Source organism: Saccopteryx leptura, chromosome 2, assembly GCF_036850995.1.
Source record: "Saccopteryx leptura isolate mSacLep1 chromosome 2, mSacLep1_pri_phased_curated, whole genome shotgun sequence".
NCBI classification, from domain to species: domain Eukaryota; kingdom Metazoa; phylum Chordata; class Mammalia; order Chiroptera; family Emballonuridae; genus Saccopteryx; species Saccopteryx leptura.
Window position 1 is genome coordinate 168381657 of NC_089504.1, and position 18632 is coordinate 168400288.

The 18632-nt window shown below is 48.4% G+C and overlaps 1 protein-coding gene across 4 annotated transcripts in view; it reads right to left on the reverse strand.

The window, feature by feature from the left end:
- Window positions 1-2719: 2719 nt before the first annotated feature.
- SLC7A1 (solute carrier family 7 member 1) overlaps window positions 2720-18632 on the reverse strand; it is a 61059-nt gene continuing 45146 nt past the window's right edge. For all 4 annotated transcript variants that reach the window (XM_066369283.1, XM_066369281.1, XM_066369284.1 and 1 more), the window contains 8 exons: window positions 16514-16635; window positions 15711-15933; window positions 14821-14960; window positions 11727-11829; window positions 9930-10138; window positions 9504-9670; window positions 8737-8845; window positions 2720-7275 (listed from right to left, as the gene is read on the reverse strand). In XM_066369283.1, coding sequence (XP_066225380.1) covers window positions 7172-7275; window positions 8737-8845; window positions 9504-9670; window positions 9930-10138; window positions 11727-11829; window positions 14821-14960; window positions 15711-15933; window positions 16514-16635 — 1177 coding nt within the window. In that variant the 3' untranslated portion in view covers window positions 2720-7171. The remainder of the gene's footprint in view (window positions 7276-8736; window positions 8846-9503; window positions 9671-9929; window positions 10139-11726; window positions 11830-14820; window positions 14961-15710; window positions 15934-16513; window positions 16636-18632) is intronic.

An 18632-nucleotide genomic window follows, 5' to 3' on the forward strand; every position in this document is an offset into this window, starting at 1 on the left:
ATTGAACATGGTCCTATCATGTTAAAGGACATATGACTATAACCAATAGTGGTAAAGGGCACCTAATTGCAATTTTTGCTTCTGTACTTCCCACTTGCAAAACTATAAAAACTAGGTAGAACAAAGGGCCAGCGCGCTCTCCCTCAGATTTCTGTCGGAGTTGCCGCCGCTTGGCCAAACTAGTCAATAAAGCTTTGGTGTGTAATCGACGGACTTTGTTCGTGTCTTCAATGTTTCGGGTCCCTCTGGATTAGGCTTAACAAAAAGATTGTCTAAAGGTGCTTCCAGCAGACTCAGTACATCACCCAAGGACTGACTCCCACGCAGATGGGGCCACACACCGTGATCCTGACGACTCCCACTACTGCCGAAATAAAAGGCATCAACCACAAACAGGAAACTGGCTGGTCTACGTATGGTGAATATATGAAGAACCTAAGGACTATTTAATCAGACTTTGGAAAAAGGAAAACTAGGGTAAAACAAAAGCCAACTTAATTGTCACTAAAGGTTTTAAATTAAGAATTCTGACTAAAAGTAAATTGTTATAAAAGCAAATTAGTTTTATGTAAGTTACTAAAGGTTTGTGCAGTTTATAAAAAATTAATAGCATTTGTTTCTTTAGTGAACTGTATTGCTATTAATGCTGTCTGTTAAATGTCTGTTACATGTTATAAGTTAATATTCCTAGACAACAGCCTTATGCTCATCAGTAAATTAAGTCAAAGATTTGACTTAGGAAATAGAATCTGTGGGGAATGTTGTAAGGTGCCAAAAGCTACAGAATTAATATTAATATTTTAGGAAGTTTAAAGAACATTTTATTGGTTTGGGCTAGGCGTGCAAAGAGATTTTGAAAATAATCCTTATATTTGTGTGATTAGCATAAGACCAAGATGGCATTGTGTTGTAAACGCAGAAAGAGGAAGGAGACTTGGATTCCTTGACCTTTCCCCCATACCTATGGGGGAAAGGTCAATGGCTAGCCAGGTATAGGGGGAGAAAAGAATTAAATCTTTTCTTGGGCTGATGGACCATTTGCAGGCATTTGTTCCCATTGAAACCACCCCTCTCCTCCTGAAAGCATGTAATTAATGTATGTAACAAAAGGTATAAACTTATGCCATGACGTCAGGTTTTCTCCCCTCCCGTGTAAAATTAAGAGTATATAAACAGCCCCTGAACTGTTTTTGGGGTCTGCACAATTTGGGTCCGTTGCCCTGTGTCAGCCATATGCGGCCATCATATTTAATAAATTTCCTCCTTTAATAAACTTTTCAAAAACTTATTTGGACTACAAACACCTGTGGATTTTGGATTTAGCTACTTTACAACAGACTTGCCCTCATTAGCAAAGGTACTGTCTGTTTTGGTCCCTGAGCCTTTTCTCACAGTGCGTTTTTTTAATGGCTGTATTAGTGAGTTGGGGGACAGGCTTGATTTACTCAAATGAAATTGTTCCCTTTGAAGAGAGGCCAGCAATGTCACCCAGTGCCTGGCTCTGGGGCTGAGCCTGACAGCGCTGGAATGCCATGTGTGCAAGGTGGCCACAGTTCCGGGTGACGGGCCTTCGTGGGAGTCCTCATTACTGTGAGTGCCATGCTGTTGGCACAGCTCTGGATTCACCAGTGTATCATGGTCAAACTGCAGGCAGAAGGTGCGCCAGGTGAACTGCTCTCAGGCCTGCAGAGGGCAGCGCTTCTGGGGCTCCGAGTTTCCTAAGGAATGGCTGGAACCCTGCGGAGGGACTCAGCGGCTCGGCCGGCCCCTTATCGGCCACCAGGTGGCAGTGTAGCACTGCGGGGACGGGCTCTGCCCCGCGCTCCACCCAGGTGGGTGGTTAGCAGACACCCCCTGTCCCACCACCTCACCCCAACCCCCGTGGTCCTGTCCCAGTTCTAGGCTCTCTGGGACACTTGGTGACTCTGGCTGGTCTTGAAGGCCAGGGGCTGGGCTCGCTGACGACCTCCAGGCAAGAAGACCCCCCCTAGGAGAGCCGGCTGGGGGGCGTAATGGACCAGTCTGCCCATCACCGGACACGCCTGGGGGCATGTTGGGAACACTTCCACACCATCAGGGTCTGTAGTCTGGTTTACTGTCTGGCAGACGACCATGCACTAGTTTATTCCCCATGACAAGCTGCCAGCACTGGGCCTAGCGGCAGCCCCCTGCCCTTCTCCCTGCGGCCTTGGGTGTCCCCTCCAGCACTGCCATCAGTCAGTGTCCATCTGAGAGCTAGGGCTCGTTCACCAGAATTTGCCTTCCTTGCAAGAAAACGCATCTTTCTCAGGGAAAAATGGGGAAAGATCTAGTACTAGAACAGCAGCAATCCCCCACCCCCTCCGGGCGCACCCGCCCTCCCTGAGAATGTGTGTGTGGGAGGGGGGGTTGGCTGCTCCCTACCCAAGTGTTGCAGCAAATTGGGACCTCCCGGGGGTCAAAACCTAAGCCAAAGTAGGAGAGTGTAAAGTGGGGAGCCAGAAGCAGAGGATCCTAAACGAGGGCTGGGGTAGGGGAGTTCCTGGTTGTGGGCTTTCTAGCTAATTGTTGGAATAAGTATTTACACTAAATGGCTGAAAAGCCCTCCACCAGCCTAGGGGAGCCAGGAAGGTACTAAACTGCAGAGAGCGAGACCTGGCACTCTCCAGGGGCTGCCACCACCCATGGGGACCTGGCCAGGAGCTGCGAGAATCTTGAGATGAATATCCACAGTGCACACTGAAGCCATAGACAGAGTTTATTAAAATTTGCAGAAGCATAAGATAATAATGTACCACAAAACAGTTTGATTTTACAACCTAAAGTATGGTAGGAAGTGGTTGATATACAGAGATGTCAGCAAAAACGGGACACAAAGCAGCATTTCACATTTTTTAAAGGTAATGGACATCTATGCTTGTCTTTAAAATAAAATAAAAGCAGGAGGGACCAGCAGAGACCAACCCAACTTGCAGTTAGTGGCAAAATCTAAATCTAGGATCACAAGTGTAAAAAATTATAAGAAAACTACTAGAAAAATAGAGCATCAAACAAGCAAAAAATATTTTACGATTTACATAATAAAACAATTTGTTTAATAATGGCTCCATGTTCAGTAGAAGTTTACTGGATAAACCACAGCTCCTTCAGGTTACAACAACCATCCCTCGTGGGGACCATCACCCTTGGTGTTCCTCACACACTCATTGACACTGAAAGGCACAACTTAAGCAGGAAACATATTTTAAAACTATAACTTGTCAGACAGGAAAATAAGTCCCCAAATTTAAAAAGTTTGTCATCAAGAAATACAAGATTGTATACCTTGTTAATAAGTTAACATGGTCTGAATGCACCTTTCTAGCCCTGCTTCCTGAGCCTACTAGCCACTCTCACACCCTGAGAAAATGCCTTGGACTTCACGACCAAGGTCGTCCATCTCGTGTGGGTCTTCCAGCGGGCAGCTCAACATCTAGGGAATGATCCAAGATGGCTCCTTGATAACTGCGCCCTGAGACCCTTGGCCAATCCACATTCCCTTGAAAGGGAGCAGGGCACTAGGCAGCAGGCACAAAGTCTGGGTTATAGTGATGAAGGTGAAAGTCAGCCACCATTTTTATTTTTGGCCTAAAACCCCATCAGGCATCATAACAATGATGAAATACCGAGTGAACACTTACAGCACCAGATCAATAAAGCATTTCATTACCAAAAAGTCCATGAGTTTGAAAAAAAATGTACATCTCACTCTCCCCAAGAAGCCTACTCTCATTATGATGCAAACAGATATAGCTGAAATTATAAACAGTGATTATACATAATTGGGTTTCATCCAAAGGGAACATTTCGGCACACACATGAGGCCTGTCTTCATGGTGATGACTCTTATTAGATGTGTAATGGTGGGGCATTCAAATCAGAAAAGATGGGTCCTGTACAGAGCCAGTCAGAGGTCCCCCAAATGCCAGTGAGCTCACCTACCATCTGGGCAGGGCCTCCATGAGGTGTGCTCATACCCACCCGAGGAACCCAGCCTCCCCTCTGACCTCAGTTGTTTCCAGTGTTAGGCTCAAGGCCATCCTATGTGTGACAGCAAAACCCAGTCAATTCAGAATGCCTGCTTGTGGTGGGGATTGAAGGGAGATCTGGCAGAATCCACCTTCCTACCCCCATGCATGCAGCCAGCAAACCCAGTGGCCAAGTGTCTGGCAGGGCCAGGAGCCTCATCCAGGTGTGAACATGGGACACGCCACAGGTGCAGAGGAGAGTGTGTCAGGGTCTTGGGAGCTGGGGGTGAGCACATGCAGCAGGAGGCAGGCCTGTGGTATCCACACATCAGCACATGGGGCCAGGTGGCTGACTGCAGATAGACTCAGTGAAACAAAACCAAAGATGGGGGAGATATGCAGGGGTTCTGACAACTACCTAAATATAGCAGTCCTTCCAAAAACAGCCTGGAAAGGACGGCCCTATCACTATGCCCTCCTCTTGGTTTGGAAAAATAAATCTGGCCCAAAATTGGCTGAGGGGCTGTGAGCACGTGGGGTGAGGTGAGGCATGTTCAGAGGTGATGGTCCCCCTCCTAGAAGGTCCCCTGGGGCCTGGCTGTTTCCTTGGAAACCCCCTCCACCCTTCCTCCTCAGCAGAGGTCCAGAGGCTCCTATTTGCTCCTTTGTGAATTTCCAAGAGTGAGGTCATGAAAACATGCCCACTGAGGCAGGAAGGGGCGCCTGCCCATCACAGTGGGTCTTTCCATCCTGAGTTTCAGGCTGGGGCACAGATGACTAGACACAGTATCCCCAAAGGGTGTGTCTCTAGAGTGTGGAATATCTGACTATGGAGGGAAAAGCTGTTGAGCCATGAAACTGACAATCCTAATCTTGTTTGAGGGGAGCACTTTTGGTGGGTTTTCTTTTTGCCTGTGTGTTTTTTCAGGGGCAGGAAAGAGGGGTGTGGAAGAAGTCTATTCACATTGAGAGGTCAGTCCCAACACCATCCCTACATCATGACCCTCAGACTCAGAAGAGAACAAACTACTCTCAACAAGAGCACAGGAACCATGTGCACTGTGTCCGAGTCACCCCCAGGAGTCCTTCCCTACGTGGGAGCTCTTGCTCTGACAGGAGAGTGCCGGGCCTTCACCTTAGACTGGAGCCGTACGCCCTGTAGGACCTTCTGGCTCTGGGCTGAGGAAGGAGAGCCCGTCTGCAGGGAAGGTCCCATCTAGGAGACTTTGCAGGGGAAATGCACTTTTTGTTTGCAGAATGATGATGTTTCCAGCAAAAAGGTCAATTGTATTCAGTCTGTTGGGCACTGTCTTGCATGGAAATTTCAGCCAGCAAGAGAAATTAAAGATTAAAAAAAAAAAAAAAGAATCCTCTCTTAGATACGCTCCCTCCAGTTTGCTTAGTGGAAAAATACCAGACAGATAAAGCAGAGAAAACTAACAGACCCAAGGAGACAGTAGACAACACAAACCCAACAACATAAGTTAGTATCTATCAAAATAGTTTACAGCACCAATCTACATAAAAGTTAAATATACCTTTCTTTGGAAATCCAAGCTTTGAGCTCTTGGGAGCCTCCCTCTGGGTGGGGCCCGAACAGTGGCCCAGCCCTCGGTGGCCCGCCGGCCACCTGCCCCCCACTGGCCAACCCAGCCATTTGCCTGTTTCACAAATTTTTTAATTTTTCTCCAAGAGCCTTCTGGGAGCAAAAGAGACAAGTGCTTTTGATTTACCAAGCTTCTTTCTACCAAATTTGTGCCGAAGGTCAGGGGGGAAAAAATGGGGACCTAAGCTTTGAAAGCAGCATCTACATTTTCTGTGGTGTCCAAATGCCTGCCTCCCTCCACTTCCGTCAGCATGGTCCTGAACTACACTCCAATGGAAGGAGATGAGCCAAGGGTTCGTTTCCTGTGGTTTCTGTGAGCGCCACGGAGGGGAGTGGGCAGTGGAGACTTTAGGAGTCACGGAATCGGGGTAGGGTTCCTAACCCATGGCATGTGGATGAATACACCAGAGGGACAACAATATGCCCCAACTGTCCCATGTGTGGACCCCACTCTGAACAGTACGCTGATGGCACAGTGATTATTTGGCTGTATTCCAAGTTAACGTTAAGCACCAACTTATTTGGTGGAGTGATTCACAGCAACTGACAGGACTCAATTTGATTATACTTAAGAGAGGACCAAGCAGATTGCGGCAGGGACCCCAGGTGGCCGGGGGTACTGGTCACCATCACCTCAGAAGGAACAGACACCTCTCCTGGGAACCTTACAAGACCCTAGACACTGACCTGTCACCTTCAGAGAGCATAACCAGTGCCACAGTCCAGTTAGTCAGGACACACAGCCAGCGGTGATACACCAGAGCTGCAAGAACAGCAGGCCTGGAGGAAGCGCGGCTGTAGGATGTCCCCTGCGTGCATGTGGCCTAGAGTAAAGCCAGCCCAGGCCCCACCTCGTTCCTACACAGCCTCCCTTCCACTGTCCTGCCCAGAATCCCCTGCCCTCGGTCCTGCCGCGGGGTGCACTGGGGTCTGTCAAGGTGGCGGAGCAGAGGCCCTGCCTGGAAAGGAAGGGGACAGGGGTTAAAGCCCTAAGACCCCTTAAGAAAGCAACTCGGAGGGCAAGAAAAGGAAGCCAGTCTTGGCCTTTGAGTAAACTGCCGTCCTTTGGCTCTGGAGTGGGCCTGTGGGGACACACTATTTTGTGGTACTCATCCTGCACCTCTGGCCAGCTGTTTGGGCTGAGTGGGGAGATGGCTACTACGAATTTGGAGGAGGTACATTTTCAACACCAGAACAGTGCTAGAGACAGAGCCCTGGATGCCCAGTAATGAGAGAAGGTGACCTCCACTGTACTTGGGGCGGCAGAATATGGCAGGAGAGGAGCTGCTTTCTTCATTCAGAGGGAGGCTGGGAGACACAGTAGCCAGCCACAGCCAGGTGGGCCCAGCCAGGGAGCTGTCAGGAGGTGACTGGGGCCTGGTGAGCCTGCTGCAGAGCAAACTGTGCAGGCCCTGCAAGCTGTAGGCTGGGGGTGCAGTCCAAGCAGTGCTCCTTCTGCTGTTCAGGGGGCTGTGGTTATGGGTGGGTCCTGTTGCATTGGTGGAGACAGCAAGGTGCTTTAGGGTCCTACGTGGGCACCCTCAGGGCTGCTGTCACCTCCAGGGAATGGGGCTGTGCGTCACTTGCAGTTGTCCAAATTGCCATCAGAAGTCCTGGCTTGGTCAGCGGCCAGGGACGCCTCCTCACTGTGCCACAGTCCATAGCCAAAGTAGATGGCAAAGCCTGGAGGCCAAGAGCAGAAAACCGTCAACAGAGCAGGCAGGATCCGAGGACCAGGCAGAACAGCCCCAGCCCTAGCAAAGCCTCACCATGCCTTGCCCCCAGCTGGGTCTTCACTTTCTACACTTGGAGAAATAACGTAACTCTTCAGACAGGGCCAATAACATGACCCTCTAGAGAGCCTCACACCAGGGAAGCCCCTGAGCAGGAGACACAGCTTAGTTAGGGGCCCTTGAGAGGGGCATCAGTCCCTCAGCTTTTCCACTGACCCCCTGGATGGGGAGCTTGTGTCCACTGCAGGGGGACGGGACGGACACTGCAGAAGCTGTGCTGCTCTCCGCTAGGGTGGAGTCCCAGCGGCACGGGGTAACCAGGATCTCTGTGCTGTCTACACCATACCAACTGCCGTTTTCTCTGTGTAAGTGACCATCACACAGCAGGAGGCATACATTCTGAGGCCACCTGGGAACGTATATACCATAAGAATCTAGTCTGGTCCAGTGCTAGGCTCTCCAGACATCTGTGGTTGGGTCTAGAGACCTGTGCTTCTAACTATCTGTCCAGAGACTGTGACCCATGCTGGTGAAGGAGAACTGACCTTAAAAGTAACTCAGGTACGAAAAGTACGGGACATAGCTAAGGCCCAGACACCAGGAGCTCCCAGCAGGGATGCACCTCTGGCAGGAAGCATCTAGCCCTGCAGTCCCAAGGGATGGCCACAGCAGGCTGACCGCGGCTGAGCCAGCTCTATGGGAGATGCCAGTCCAGTTGGACACAGGCTAGACTTTGAGGGGAGTAAGGGATAGGCAGAGAATAGGGTAGCACCACACCCCCTGAAGATGGCAGCAGCAGCTGTCTACTGCAAAATGTGGCAGAACCGTGGTCCTGAGATTATTGCTCTCGTCAGGGACACTGAGGCGTAGATCAAGGCCAGTCCCCCGCATCAGCATGAGCCTAGACACCGAAGAAGAAATCAGAATCTATCTCCTGCAGCCCCCAAAGGCAGAGGCCCAGAGAGGCCAGGCTGGTCAGTCCCCGACAGGACCAGCACCCAAGTGGGGACACCCAAGCCTCACAGGCCCTTCCAGAGCCCACAACCCATGGGAGAGGTGGGGTTCCTACTTTCCCACTAGGGGTGAGACAAGCAGATGCTTTACCGACAGCAGACACATAGCCATGCTCTTATTCACCTCAAGCTCCTTGTATGATGACATAACCAGTCAGGAGAGAAGTATCTGAAAGGGAGGGAAGGGCCCACGACCTACCAGAAGCTCCTTGTTTGAGAGAAAACTGCTGACTACATGTGTTCCCACTGTGTTTTGAAATCTGAACCAAGGGAGGCTCAATGACATAAGCAGTCCAGGCAAGTAGCAGAGACATGAGTGTATAGCAGGGTAAAGAGGCTTCAGGAGACACCGGACTATGGAACATGCCAGTCACAGCAGAATCAACGACCTGACCTACCTATCAGCATCCATACTGCAAAACGGACCCATGTGCCCTGGTCCAGCTGCATCATCAGATAGACGTTCACAAAGATGCTCAGGACAGGAAGGACCGGCAGGAAGGGCACCTGCAAAGACACAAGGTAGCAGTGTCAGCCCTGACAGAAGAGAGCACAGAGCTGGCACCCATTAGGACCATTAAGCAAAGCTACCTGGGAGAAACATCGTGCCCGACATGTTTACGGGCTGCTGAGATTGATATGGACTGCCATCTTTCTATGGGGATGAGGACTTGAACGGCAACCCCACCCCTGCGCCCCCAGCGCCCCTCCAACATAAGTACCGCCATGCGAACAAGTCCTAACAGGTGGGAGTTGGGTCTAAGCAACTAATTGCCAAGTTTCTTATTTTCTGCGCCTGCTGTTTTCTCACTAAAAGAGGAGAAGGACTCCACTTTACCTCTAAGGTTGAACTATTTTCTTATTTGTATAATTTCAAAGCGCAGAAGCCTTGGTCACTTCCAAGGCTTGGTGGTGACACACACTCCACCTGGACAGCATGTGGAGAAGCCCCTGTAGATGAGGTGCACGGCCTCCCGAGAGCCGGGCACAGGCAGAGGCGTCCTCCCCCGGGGCCGGGTCCTCAGCAGGCACTGCCGGTCCCCGCAGGCCCACGTTCCCAAGGCCGGCCAGCAAGCACCTCCGCATGCACCCAGGCCTCAGGGAGCCTGTGCAGGATCTGTCCAGCCAGGTGGTTCCTGCAGGCCCATCAGGCAGAGCTGCTCACCTTAAAAGAAAGCTTTGTCTTGCTCTCAGGCTGTCTCCAGATGACGACCGTGACCACTGAGCAGAGGAGGGCCAAGCAAATGAGGACAAAGACTGCCCACAACTTCCCATCTGTCAGAGCCTTCTTTCCAAGCACAGCCATGATGCAGAAGATGATGATAAGAATTGCTGAGAGACAGACAGAGAGAGAGAGACACATCTAAGCCATTTCTCAAGTACTTACAGATATCCTTGGCTCTCCCCAAAACCTACTGGGAGGGAGGCTCTATTCCTGCAGGCATCCCTACAACGAGGACAACTAACACACAGTCCACCAGCAGACTGATGTGCATCCCTTTGGCACCCACCCCCACACCCAGTGACAAGAAACCATGAAATGCCAACAAGCTGGACCCCAGAAATATTACAGGGAAGGGCAGGTTCTTACCTATGAGGCTGGTTGAAATGTTCACAATTAGCCCAGATAATCTGGAGGGCTCCATGTTTTTTGGTGAAAGTATGGTTTTTAAAGAAAAGTTTTTTGCTTCTGGCAGAAAGCCTGTCTGGGAATCACTGGTGCTCACCAATTCATTCTGGTCTGCCTTGTCAACAGTCCTGGCCATCTGGTAGACCATATTAGGTTGCTCTGGTTGGTACCTGCACACAAATGTAAACATCATGACATGCTTTCATTAAGCAAAAGGACACACAATAATTCAAGTTTTTAGTGAGGCTTCAAAGCTAAGTTGCCCAGGATAAGGCATCAAATGGGAAGACAATGATCAGAATGACGTCTTCTCTGGCAAAGCGCCAACAGCGGAGGAGACATAGATCCTTGCTTTCTTCTCCCACTTTTGGCAACATCCTCTTTGGTGTTTTGTCTCAGTTTTGAGACAGCTTGCCCTCCACCATGAACCAGCAGAAAGAAATGCCCTGAGGTTTCTGTGGCTCTGAGTAGTGCTGGCCCTTGGTAGCTTATGATATTAGGCCACTTCCAACAAAATTAGGCTGCAGGGAGCTAAGTGCACAGACAGAAATAGAAAGCAATAATGTCAGGATCCTATTTGGCGCAGAGAGCTGGAGAAATGTGTCTGCTTGCTGATAGCTTTGAGATATTCTGTTTGCAAGACTTAATATAATCAATTTATTTTAATACTCCAAGTGCCTTGGTATAAATAAATCTACAGAGCTGACAGAAGGACACCAGCCTTAAAAAACACAGTGCCTAATGAATTATTTTGCATATAGTCTAAGAGTAAACATAAAAATATTCACCATATTTTCACCGATTCGCTTATGTAACACCATTCGGTCAGTTAGCAAAGTGATGGGACCTTGGCAAAGACTCTAGCATTGAGCCCTTGGGAAGGAGTAAGTGGTAGGAAGACTAGCCACTTAGTTTTAGCTGATTCTGTAGTCACTACCAAGGCTCGGCCAGGTTCTACATACATTAGCTGATGAGCACATCAGAAATGGGATCAGAGCCCTCACAACTAGAAATACCTGAAAAAAGTAAGGAGGCTCTTGCCAGGTGGGCAACACTGAGTATCCATGATTGCATGTCCTCATGATGAATGCCACCTTGGTCCATTTCTGGGACTTGGGAAACTGAGTCCTGTCCTTTCAGAGCAAAGGAAAACTGGCACCAACAAGTCTGCTTTGGAAGAGGTGCCCTGGGGTAGCTGAGGCACCACACCTAAGCCGGTGGCTTCTTTATTATTGTTGCCCCGGGGCCAGCCTGAACAGCCATAACCTGAGAAGTCTTTCTGAACAGCAACCCCCGCCACCCACACCATATAACAGGACCCCTTACTCCAGCGGCACTGCATCACAGCAACCTGAGTTTTAAAGGCTATCACAGTGACCTAAATTTCACTGGTTTCTTCCAATTCCCACCAGGGCCAGTCCACAGTTCTCTCTGTCCTAGATCACACTGAAATCATTAGTCAAGCCTCAAAAAATATGATCCCAGGATCCAGGCCCAGCAGTTGGTCTGAGAACCTGTCTAGTCTCCCAACCTCCAACCAGAAAAATGAGGGTATATGACAGACTGAGGTGGGGCTACCCCTGACTCTTTTCAAGGATCTTCTCTGTAACTAGGCTCTCAACCGCCAGGTACGACCCTATCTTGGGAGCTATCAACAACTTAAAATTTACCTGTATATAAACTCTTAATTTGAACTGCTAAGAAGCTAGCAGGGTTCTCATGCATTTCTGTCACAGGACTCAGAAAAGCCATACATACCGTAAGACCAACACACAGGCAGCCACCAACGAGTAAGCCAGGAGAGTGCCGATGGACATGAGGTCCACCAAGTCCTTCAGGTCAAAGAGGAAGGCCATCACCGCTGGGGAGGAGACAAGCATCAAGATCCATGGGTGGCCTCCACACATACTGACACCCAGAGCCACCACCCACCTGCGATCCAGAGCTTACGAGAGACGCTGCGTTTTCTTGCTACCCACGCCCCAGCCTTTCTATGGAAAGACATTTAAAGGAAGAAAAGCTCAAGATGACATCACATCCACAGTCCTCAACAGCAGCTCTGCAAGCTATCCCTGGACTGCAGACGGAGAAACCGAAGTTCAGACAGGTTGGGAGTAGACAGGTCAGAATTTGAACTAGGTTCTTGTGTCTCCGAGTCCAGTGTTTCTCTCACTATATTATGTTGACTCACAGACAATCGTGCACAGCCATCCACCATCCATCCATCACCCATCATCATCCATCCATCATCCACGGGCTCTCACTTAGGGCATGTACACCACTGAAGAGGTAAGAAAAGTCTCTGGTATATCATCCAAGACACACATCGGCCAGCAACAATGATAAGGAGGTGGATGAGGGGAAAGGAGGCTCCTGAAGCAGCTGAACATGGAAAGCAGTGTTACTCCCAAACCATTTCAGATCCTTCACCATGACTACATTTAAAAAAAGTAACACATGCATACTTACCTGAAAATCCTTGATACCTTTTGTGAGAGTGTATATGTGTATTTATGTGAGTCATTTCCCATTTATTTATTTACTTGTTTATTTCTTTATTTAAGAGAGGAGAGAGATGAGAAGCATCAACTTGTTGTTGCACCACTTTAGTTGTTCACTGATTGCTTCTCATACATGCTTTGACCTGGGAGGGGCGGTTGGGGGGGCTCCAACCTAGCCAATGACCCCTGGCTCAAGCCATCAACCATGGGCTCAAGCCAGCGATCCTGGGCTTCAAGCCAGTGACTTTGGGGGTCATATCAATGATCCCACTCATGCTGGCAACCCCACATTCAAGCTGGCAAGCCTATGCTGAAGCCGTCAACCTTGGAGTTTCAAACAGGGACTTCAGCATCCCAGGTGAATGCTCTATCCACTGCACCACCACCAGTCAGGCAGGTTTTTTCCCATTTAAACAATAACTTGGCTAGATCTATTTTGGGGTATTTTTCAAATCATCCACAATTGATACAAGTTAAACACAAAACCACTGCTTTTCTACACAATCACTTTCCACAATTTCCTACAGCTGAAACAAATTTAAATTGTGATAAATAATAGGATTTAAGTGCAGAGAGAATCTTGTGGATAATTAGAATAGTGTCCAACCATGCATGACACAAATGCCTGCGTTCCCAGTGACAGAGAAACTCAAGACAAATTTCTTCAATGGGAAGTGATTTTAGAAAACCTAACAGTTCTTTACACTCCCACCAAATAAAAAGAGTAAATACTTGGTTTGGTGAGTGTACTTTGTAGTCACTTTAATGATTATAGCTTCATCTCCCTAAATCAGCACAGGAGAGAAATTAATGCCAATATTTAATATGACCAAATTACATGTAAATACTGAAAAAAAAAATTTCACTGTTTCCAATGCCTTAATCCTTTAAATATTTTGGTCATATGCAGACAAATGGTGTCCCTCACCCTGACCAATGCAATTCCTCTCAAAAATGTACAATTACAGGGCAAATTTGGTAAATAATAAGATAAACTAGTTTTATTTTGTTATATAGTATTAATCCACAAAACAAAGCATACTTTGCTAAGGGCATATATAGTGCTAATAACTCATTCATTTAAAGTGGTCAAATGTCTTACCATCAATGGTCATTTAAAAACTCTCTGTGGTACAAACTATGACTGGTGTCAGGTGTCCTAATTTATCAAAAGACACACTGCTGTACTCACACCCTGAAAGAAGCTAGACTCTGTCATAAAAAGAAACCAGAAACGAAGAGCCAGCGCTACACTGTGGGTGTGCATCCTGCCTCCACTTCCACATCTGTCCAACGGGATCAGTAGAGGAGGACACACATACAACAAACAGCATGCAGGCCATGTACAAATAAGTTTCAGGCCCCCTTTCCTTAATCCAGGGTCCTTGGAACATCACATAGACTCAAAGTGTTTTTACTCCTGACGGCATCTGTCAAAATTGTCCCATTGGCGAGGAACCTCATGTTTGATAAGATCAGGGGTCCCCAAACTTTTTACACACAGGGCCAGTTCACTGTCCCTCAGACTGTTGGAGGGCTGGACTATAAAAAAAACTATGAACAAATCCCTATGCACACTGCACATATCTTATTTTAAAGTAAAAAAACAAAACAGGAACAAATACAATATTTAAAATAAAGAACAAGTAAATTTAAATCAACAAACTGACCAGTATTTCAATGAGAACTATGGGCCTGCTTTTGGCTAATGAGATGGTCAATGTGCTCCTCTCACTGACCACCAATGAAAGAGGTGCCCCTTCTGGAAGTGCGGCGGGGGCCCGATAAATGGCCTCAGGGGATCGCATGCAGCCCGCGGGCCGTAGTTTGGGGACCCCTGGATAAGATAACCCTCCTCTGAGCCTATTATTATTTACATACTGAGGGCAAATGGCTTCACCAGCAATGCCCTCAATATACCCTAAAGAATCCCTGTTCCCCAGAGAATTCACAAACGAAGATTCAAGGACACTACATTTTCAGTAATAATGCAATGTCTCACTTGGCTTGTAAGTGCAAGGAGGTATCATCTCTCCAAAATCTACTCAGTGACACTCAGGAAAGGAGGAGACCAAGGCTCTGAGGGACCCAATGTGTCCTGAGCTCTGGCCAATGAAAAGAAAATACTATAGCAATACAAGATTTCAAACGTTTTGAGAACCCCACCACACCTCTCTGGTACTGGCCTCTGCCTTTTGTCAAAAGGGCAGGTACCTTGGCTGCCCCAGACCAAATGTAAAAAAGATCAGTTAAAATTTCTCACAGAGCACAGTACAATTTGGGCTATCTTCCTAAGGAATAATAACTAAACTGTTGAAATACCGGTATGTCCTCTTAGTTCTAGTTCTTACCAGCGATGGCACCTGAGGTTAATGTGGCAATTATTGGTGTTTTGGTCCTGTTGTTGACTTTGGCCAAAAATTTAAATAACAGTCCATCTTCAGCCATGGCATAGATAACTCGAGGCATGGGAAACATGGAACCCAAAAGGCTGGATGGGAGGAAAAGGCAAAATGCATCGGTTACATGAGCTTACCAGGAACCAGGACCCTCCCAGGCCCACTGACCTCTGTGCAGAGGACAACCTGACTCTCAGCAAGGATGCGCCCCACCACGCCATGTGACACTTGTGGCTAGACAGCATTCCATAACCAACCCCAGAGAAAGCACTCTCTCTGGGTATGTGCAGGTGTAAGAATGGGAAAGGCCTAACAAACCAGCACAAACCAACTCATCGTTTTTCTGGAAGAGAAATTATATTGCTATAGTCATTCCAGCTGAATCACACATAAGATAAAAGCATCCTGGCATTCGCTAGGATGTCTCTGTGGTAGATAACTGTTTACCAGTTAGTGTTCACATGGGTGGGTAGCAAACACCAGGACAGACATTAAGAGGCACTCACTCCCCTTTTTAGGATCACTTCCGCTGTATGGGCAAACTGAGGCCAAATGCAGTGTGCAAAATGGTGGCCTGGTCCAGTGGCCAAAGTAGGGATAGAAAGGCAGTCTTCTGCTGAGTAAATGATGCCAGCAAGTGGGCCTCAGGTTCTTCAAGAAGATCAACAACACAATCAAGTCTTGGGTGATTAACAGCAATAACAAGGGAGAAACCACAGAATCAGGGATTGGGTACTGGCTCTATTTCCATGGGAAAGAGTAATTTTAACAGCATGCCTACATGTCCAGCTTTACCTGGTCCACCATACCTGACATCATCCCGAGGGTCTGAGGCTACTCACCTGGCAGACAGAGCGCAGAGCGAGCCAACAGCCACCACGTACTTGGCGCTTTCCCAGCCCACGTGTTTGAAGGCGTCGGGCAGGGGGCTGTCCTTGTCCAGGCAGAAGTATGGCATCATGAGTGTAAGGGCAGCTGATACCCCAAAGTAGGCAATGAAGCAAATCAGCAGTGAGACGACGATGCCCACGGGGATGGCCTTCTGGGGGTTCCTGACTTCTTCACCTAGAAGCAGCCAGGAGTCAGCCCAGGAGGTGAGGAGCGCCCCTCAGCCACGAGGCCCCAGGCCTTTCAGTGTGCAGGAAGTCTGTGCCACCACAAACAACTCTCACAGTACTCAGCCTTGTGCAGACCAGGTATCCTGGGCTCAGCAACACAGACCAGGTGACCCCTGGCCCATGGTGTTCTTGGCCTTTATATCATGGTTCCGCTAAGGAAAAGACCCGTTCCCTTGGCAGGGAGACCTGGGAGGCCCGATGGAGCCCATGCTATTCAATTCGCCAGGAGGATAATATTTTCAATGGCCATGTTTCTTCTGGATAATGCAGAGATTATGGAGTCAGGCTGTAGTGTAGCTGTCATTATCCCATTCTAGTGGGACAGTTAGTTCCATTCATGATGCAGTTTCCTGTCAGGAACTGCCCCTCAGGGAAATGATAAGGGTGGGGAAGATTAGCAGGAAGCTGCAATCTACACATTACTCATGTGTGCACATGCCCACAGCAAGTAAAATAGTGACCTGGGGTACAATTAGGCTGGCCCGTCTTGGGGAACAAGAAGACCCGGGTGGCTCCAGACAGCATACCTGTGGTAGCGATGCAGTCAAAGCCCACGAAGGCATAGAAGCAGGTCGCTGCTCCCGACAGGACACCGGAGAACCCAAAGGGCATGAACCCACCGACACCGGGTTTCCCTTCTTTTGTGGTACTAGAAAAAGAGCCACAGCAAAGATCACATACCACCTTATGGTCCCAAAGGGAAGACATTCCAAACAGTCACCAGCTGACATCCCACTGCCCCAGACCCTGGGTACATGAACCTGACAGCAGGCACTGGCCACCGCGTCCAGACACTGGGGACAGCGGGCCGCTTGCTCTGTATGGTCCAGAGCAGCAACAGTACATACTAAGCCCTTTCCAGAAGCATCTATAATGATTTGGGGCGGGGGATGGAATGTAGAGACTGTGACAGGGTGGCCAGCAGGAAAGAGGGAGAAATCAGCAGCTTTAGATTCTCCCTCAGAACCTGAGAAAGAAGCAGAGCCGGCAGTGCAGGGGTCCCAGACCCAGGTACAAAATACGAAAGATCTCCATATTTACCAGTAACTGAGGCCTCAAGACAAGCATTTCCAAAGGCACTAAGATTTGAAAAGTAATTTATTTTAGAGAACAAAAATGTTTCTTCAGCACCCACATGCACAAAGTAAACAGTTGGGATGCTTCATCAGTGGGGACCAGTGCTCAAGACAGCCAGCCTCATGGGCAGGGCTCAGCAGTGTTGACTCAAGTAATAAACTCAAAGTCAAGCACATTTTGTGAACCTGAGAGTCCTAAAAGATCCAGAACATAGTCCCAATGAATCAGAACCTCTGACTCTAAAGACTGTACCTAAGCTTGAACAGTGGGTGCTGTCTCTGACATCAGTCTTACTTGGACCCCACCTGTCACCAAGTAATCTTAAGCCTCAGCCACCTGAAGAACAGCCCAACTCCTTCCAGTTTGAGAAGTCAGCTTCAGCTCCTCTCATGGCGGCCACATCTTTAGCCAGCCACATGGCTGCAGGCTTTCTGTCACTTAACACAGGCCCCAGAGGACAGTCCCACTTCCCCATGGCGACAGGCTGCCCACTGCACCTGACCCTGCACCTTCTGACCTGAGAGCAGGAAGGAGACAGAATATTCCAATCCTATCAACACGGATGCACTGAGGTTGGGTTAGCTACTCAATTTGCTTTCAGTGGGATTTATCAAGTAGCTAGTAAAACAGACAATTTGGACCCAATTATTTTCTAATGGCAATTAAGCCTTTTACTGACTCCCCAGGGAAAATTACATTTCTTAGTTCCAGAAGCTTCCCCAGAGCTCTGGGTGTGGAGCAGGAGGACGGCCTGACTGCAGGGCTCACTGCGGTTCAAGAGCCATGAGAGAAACCCCAAGAAACACACCAGAGAAAGGTGTGGAGAAACTGTCCCCAGACTCAAATGGAAGCTTGTCACTTTAAGTATGACTGAAATGAACTGCCAGGCCAGGAGCAAAAAAGGCAGCCCAGGACGGATAAGTCAGCACAGGGCAGTACACAATATAGTGAGTGCCTCCCGGGTGGCATGGGGTCTGCGAATCACAAAGAACGAGTACAGTGTGGTGAGCTGACTTCTAAAACCACAGCATGCTACATGGTAGATGGAAACTGCCTCCTGGGCCATGCAGGACAGAGGCCCGCCACATTCTGTGGTTTTGTTGGGAAATGCTTTAGTACTTCTGAGAGACAATTTCATGTATGACTATGTGGTCATTGTCAGAAACACAAATATACAGATGGTAAAAAAAAAAAAAAAAAAAAAAAGGAAGAATCTTACAGGTTTTAATGAAAGGAACAAGCAAGCTATGTCCCCGTCCCACTGCACTCCACCTCTTAAAGTGGCTGACTCACTGCCCCAGGGCTGCAGACAGATGTAACTGATGGAGTCTCACATGGTACCAAGAGCTGGGCAACAAACACCACTTTGGGAGTCCAGCAGTCACAGTTCACTACTGCCAGAACACACAGGATAACGGTGTGAAAGTAAATACCAGCAGTTGGCATGAACAATCTCTTCATAAAAATAATAAAATTAAGCCTTGACTGACACCCACCCAGGAAATATTTAATTCCTGACCTATAAACAGCAGCCAGTAACCAGTAAAATAGGTGTCACAGGTTTTCAAA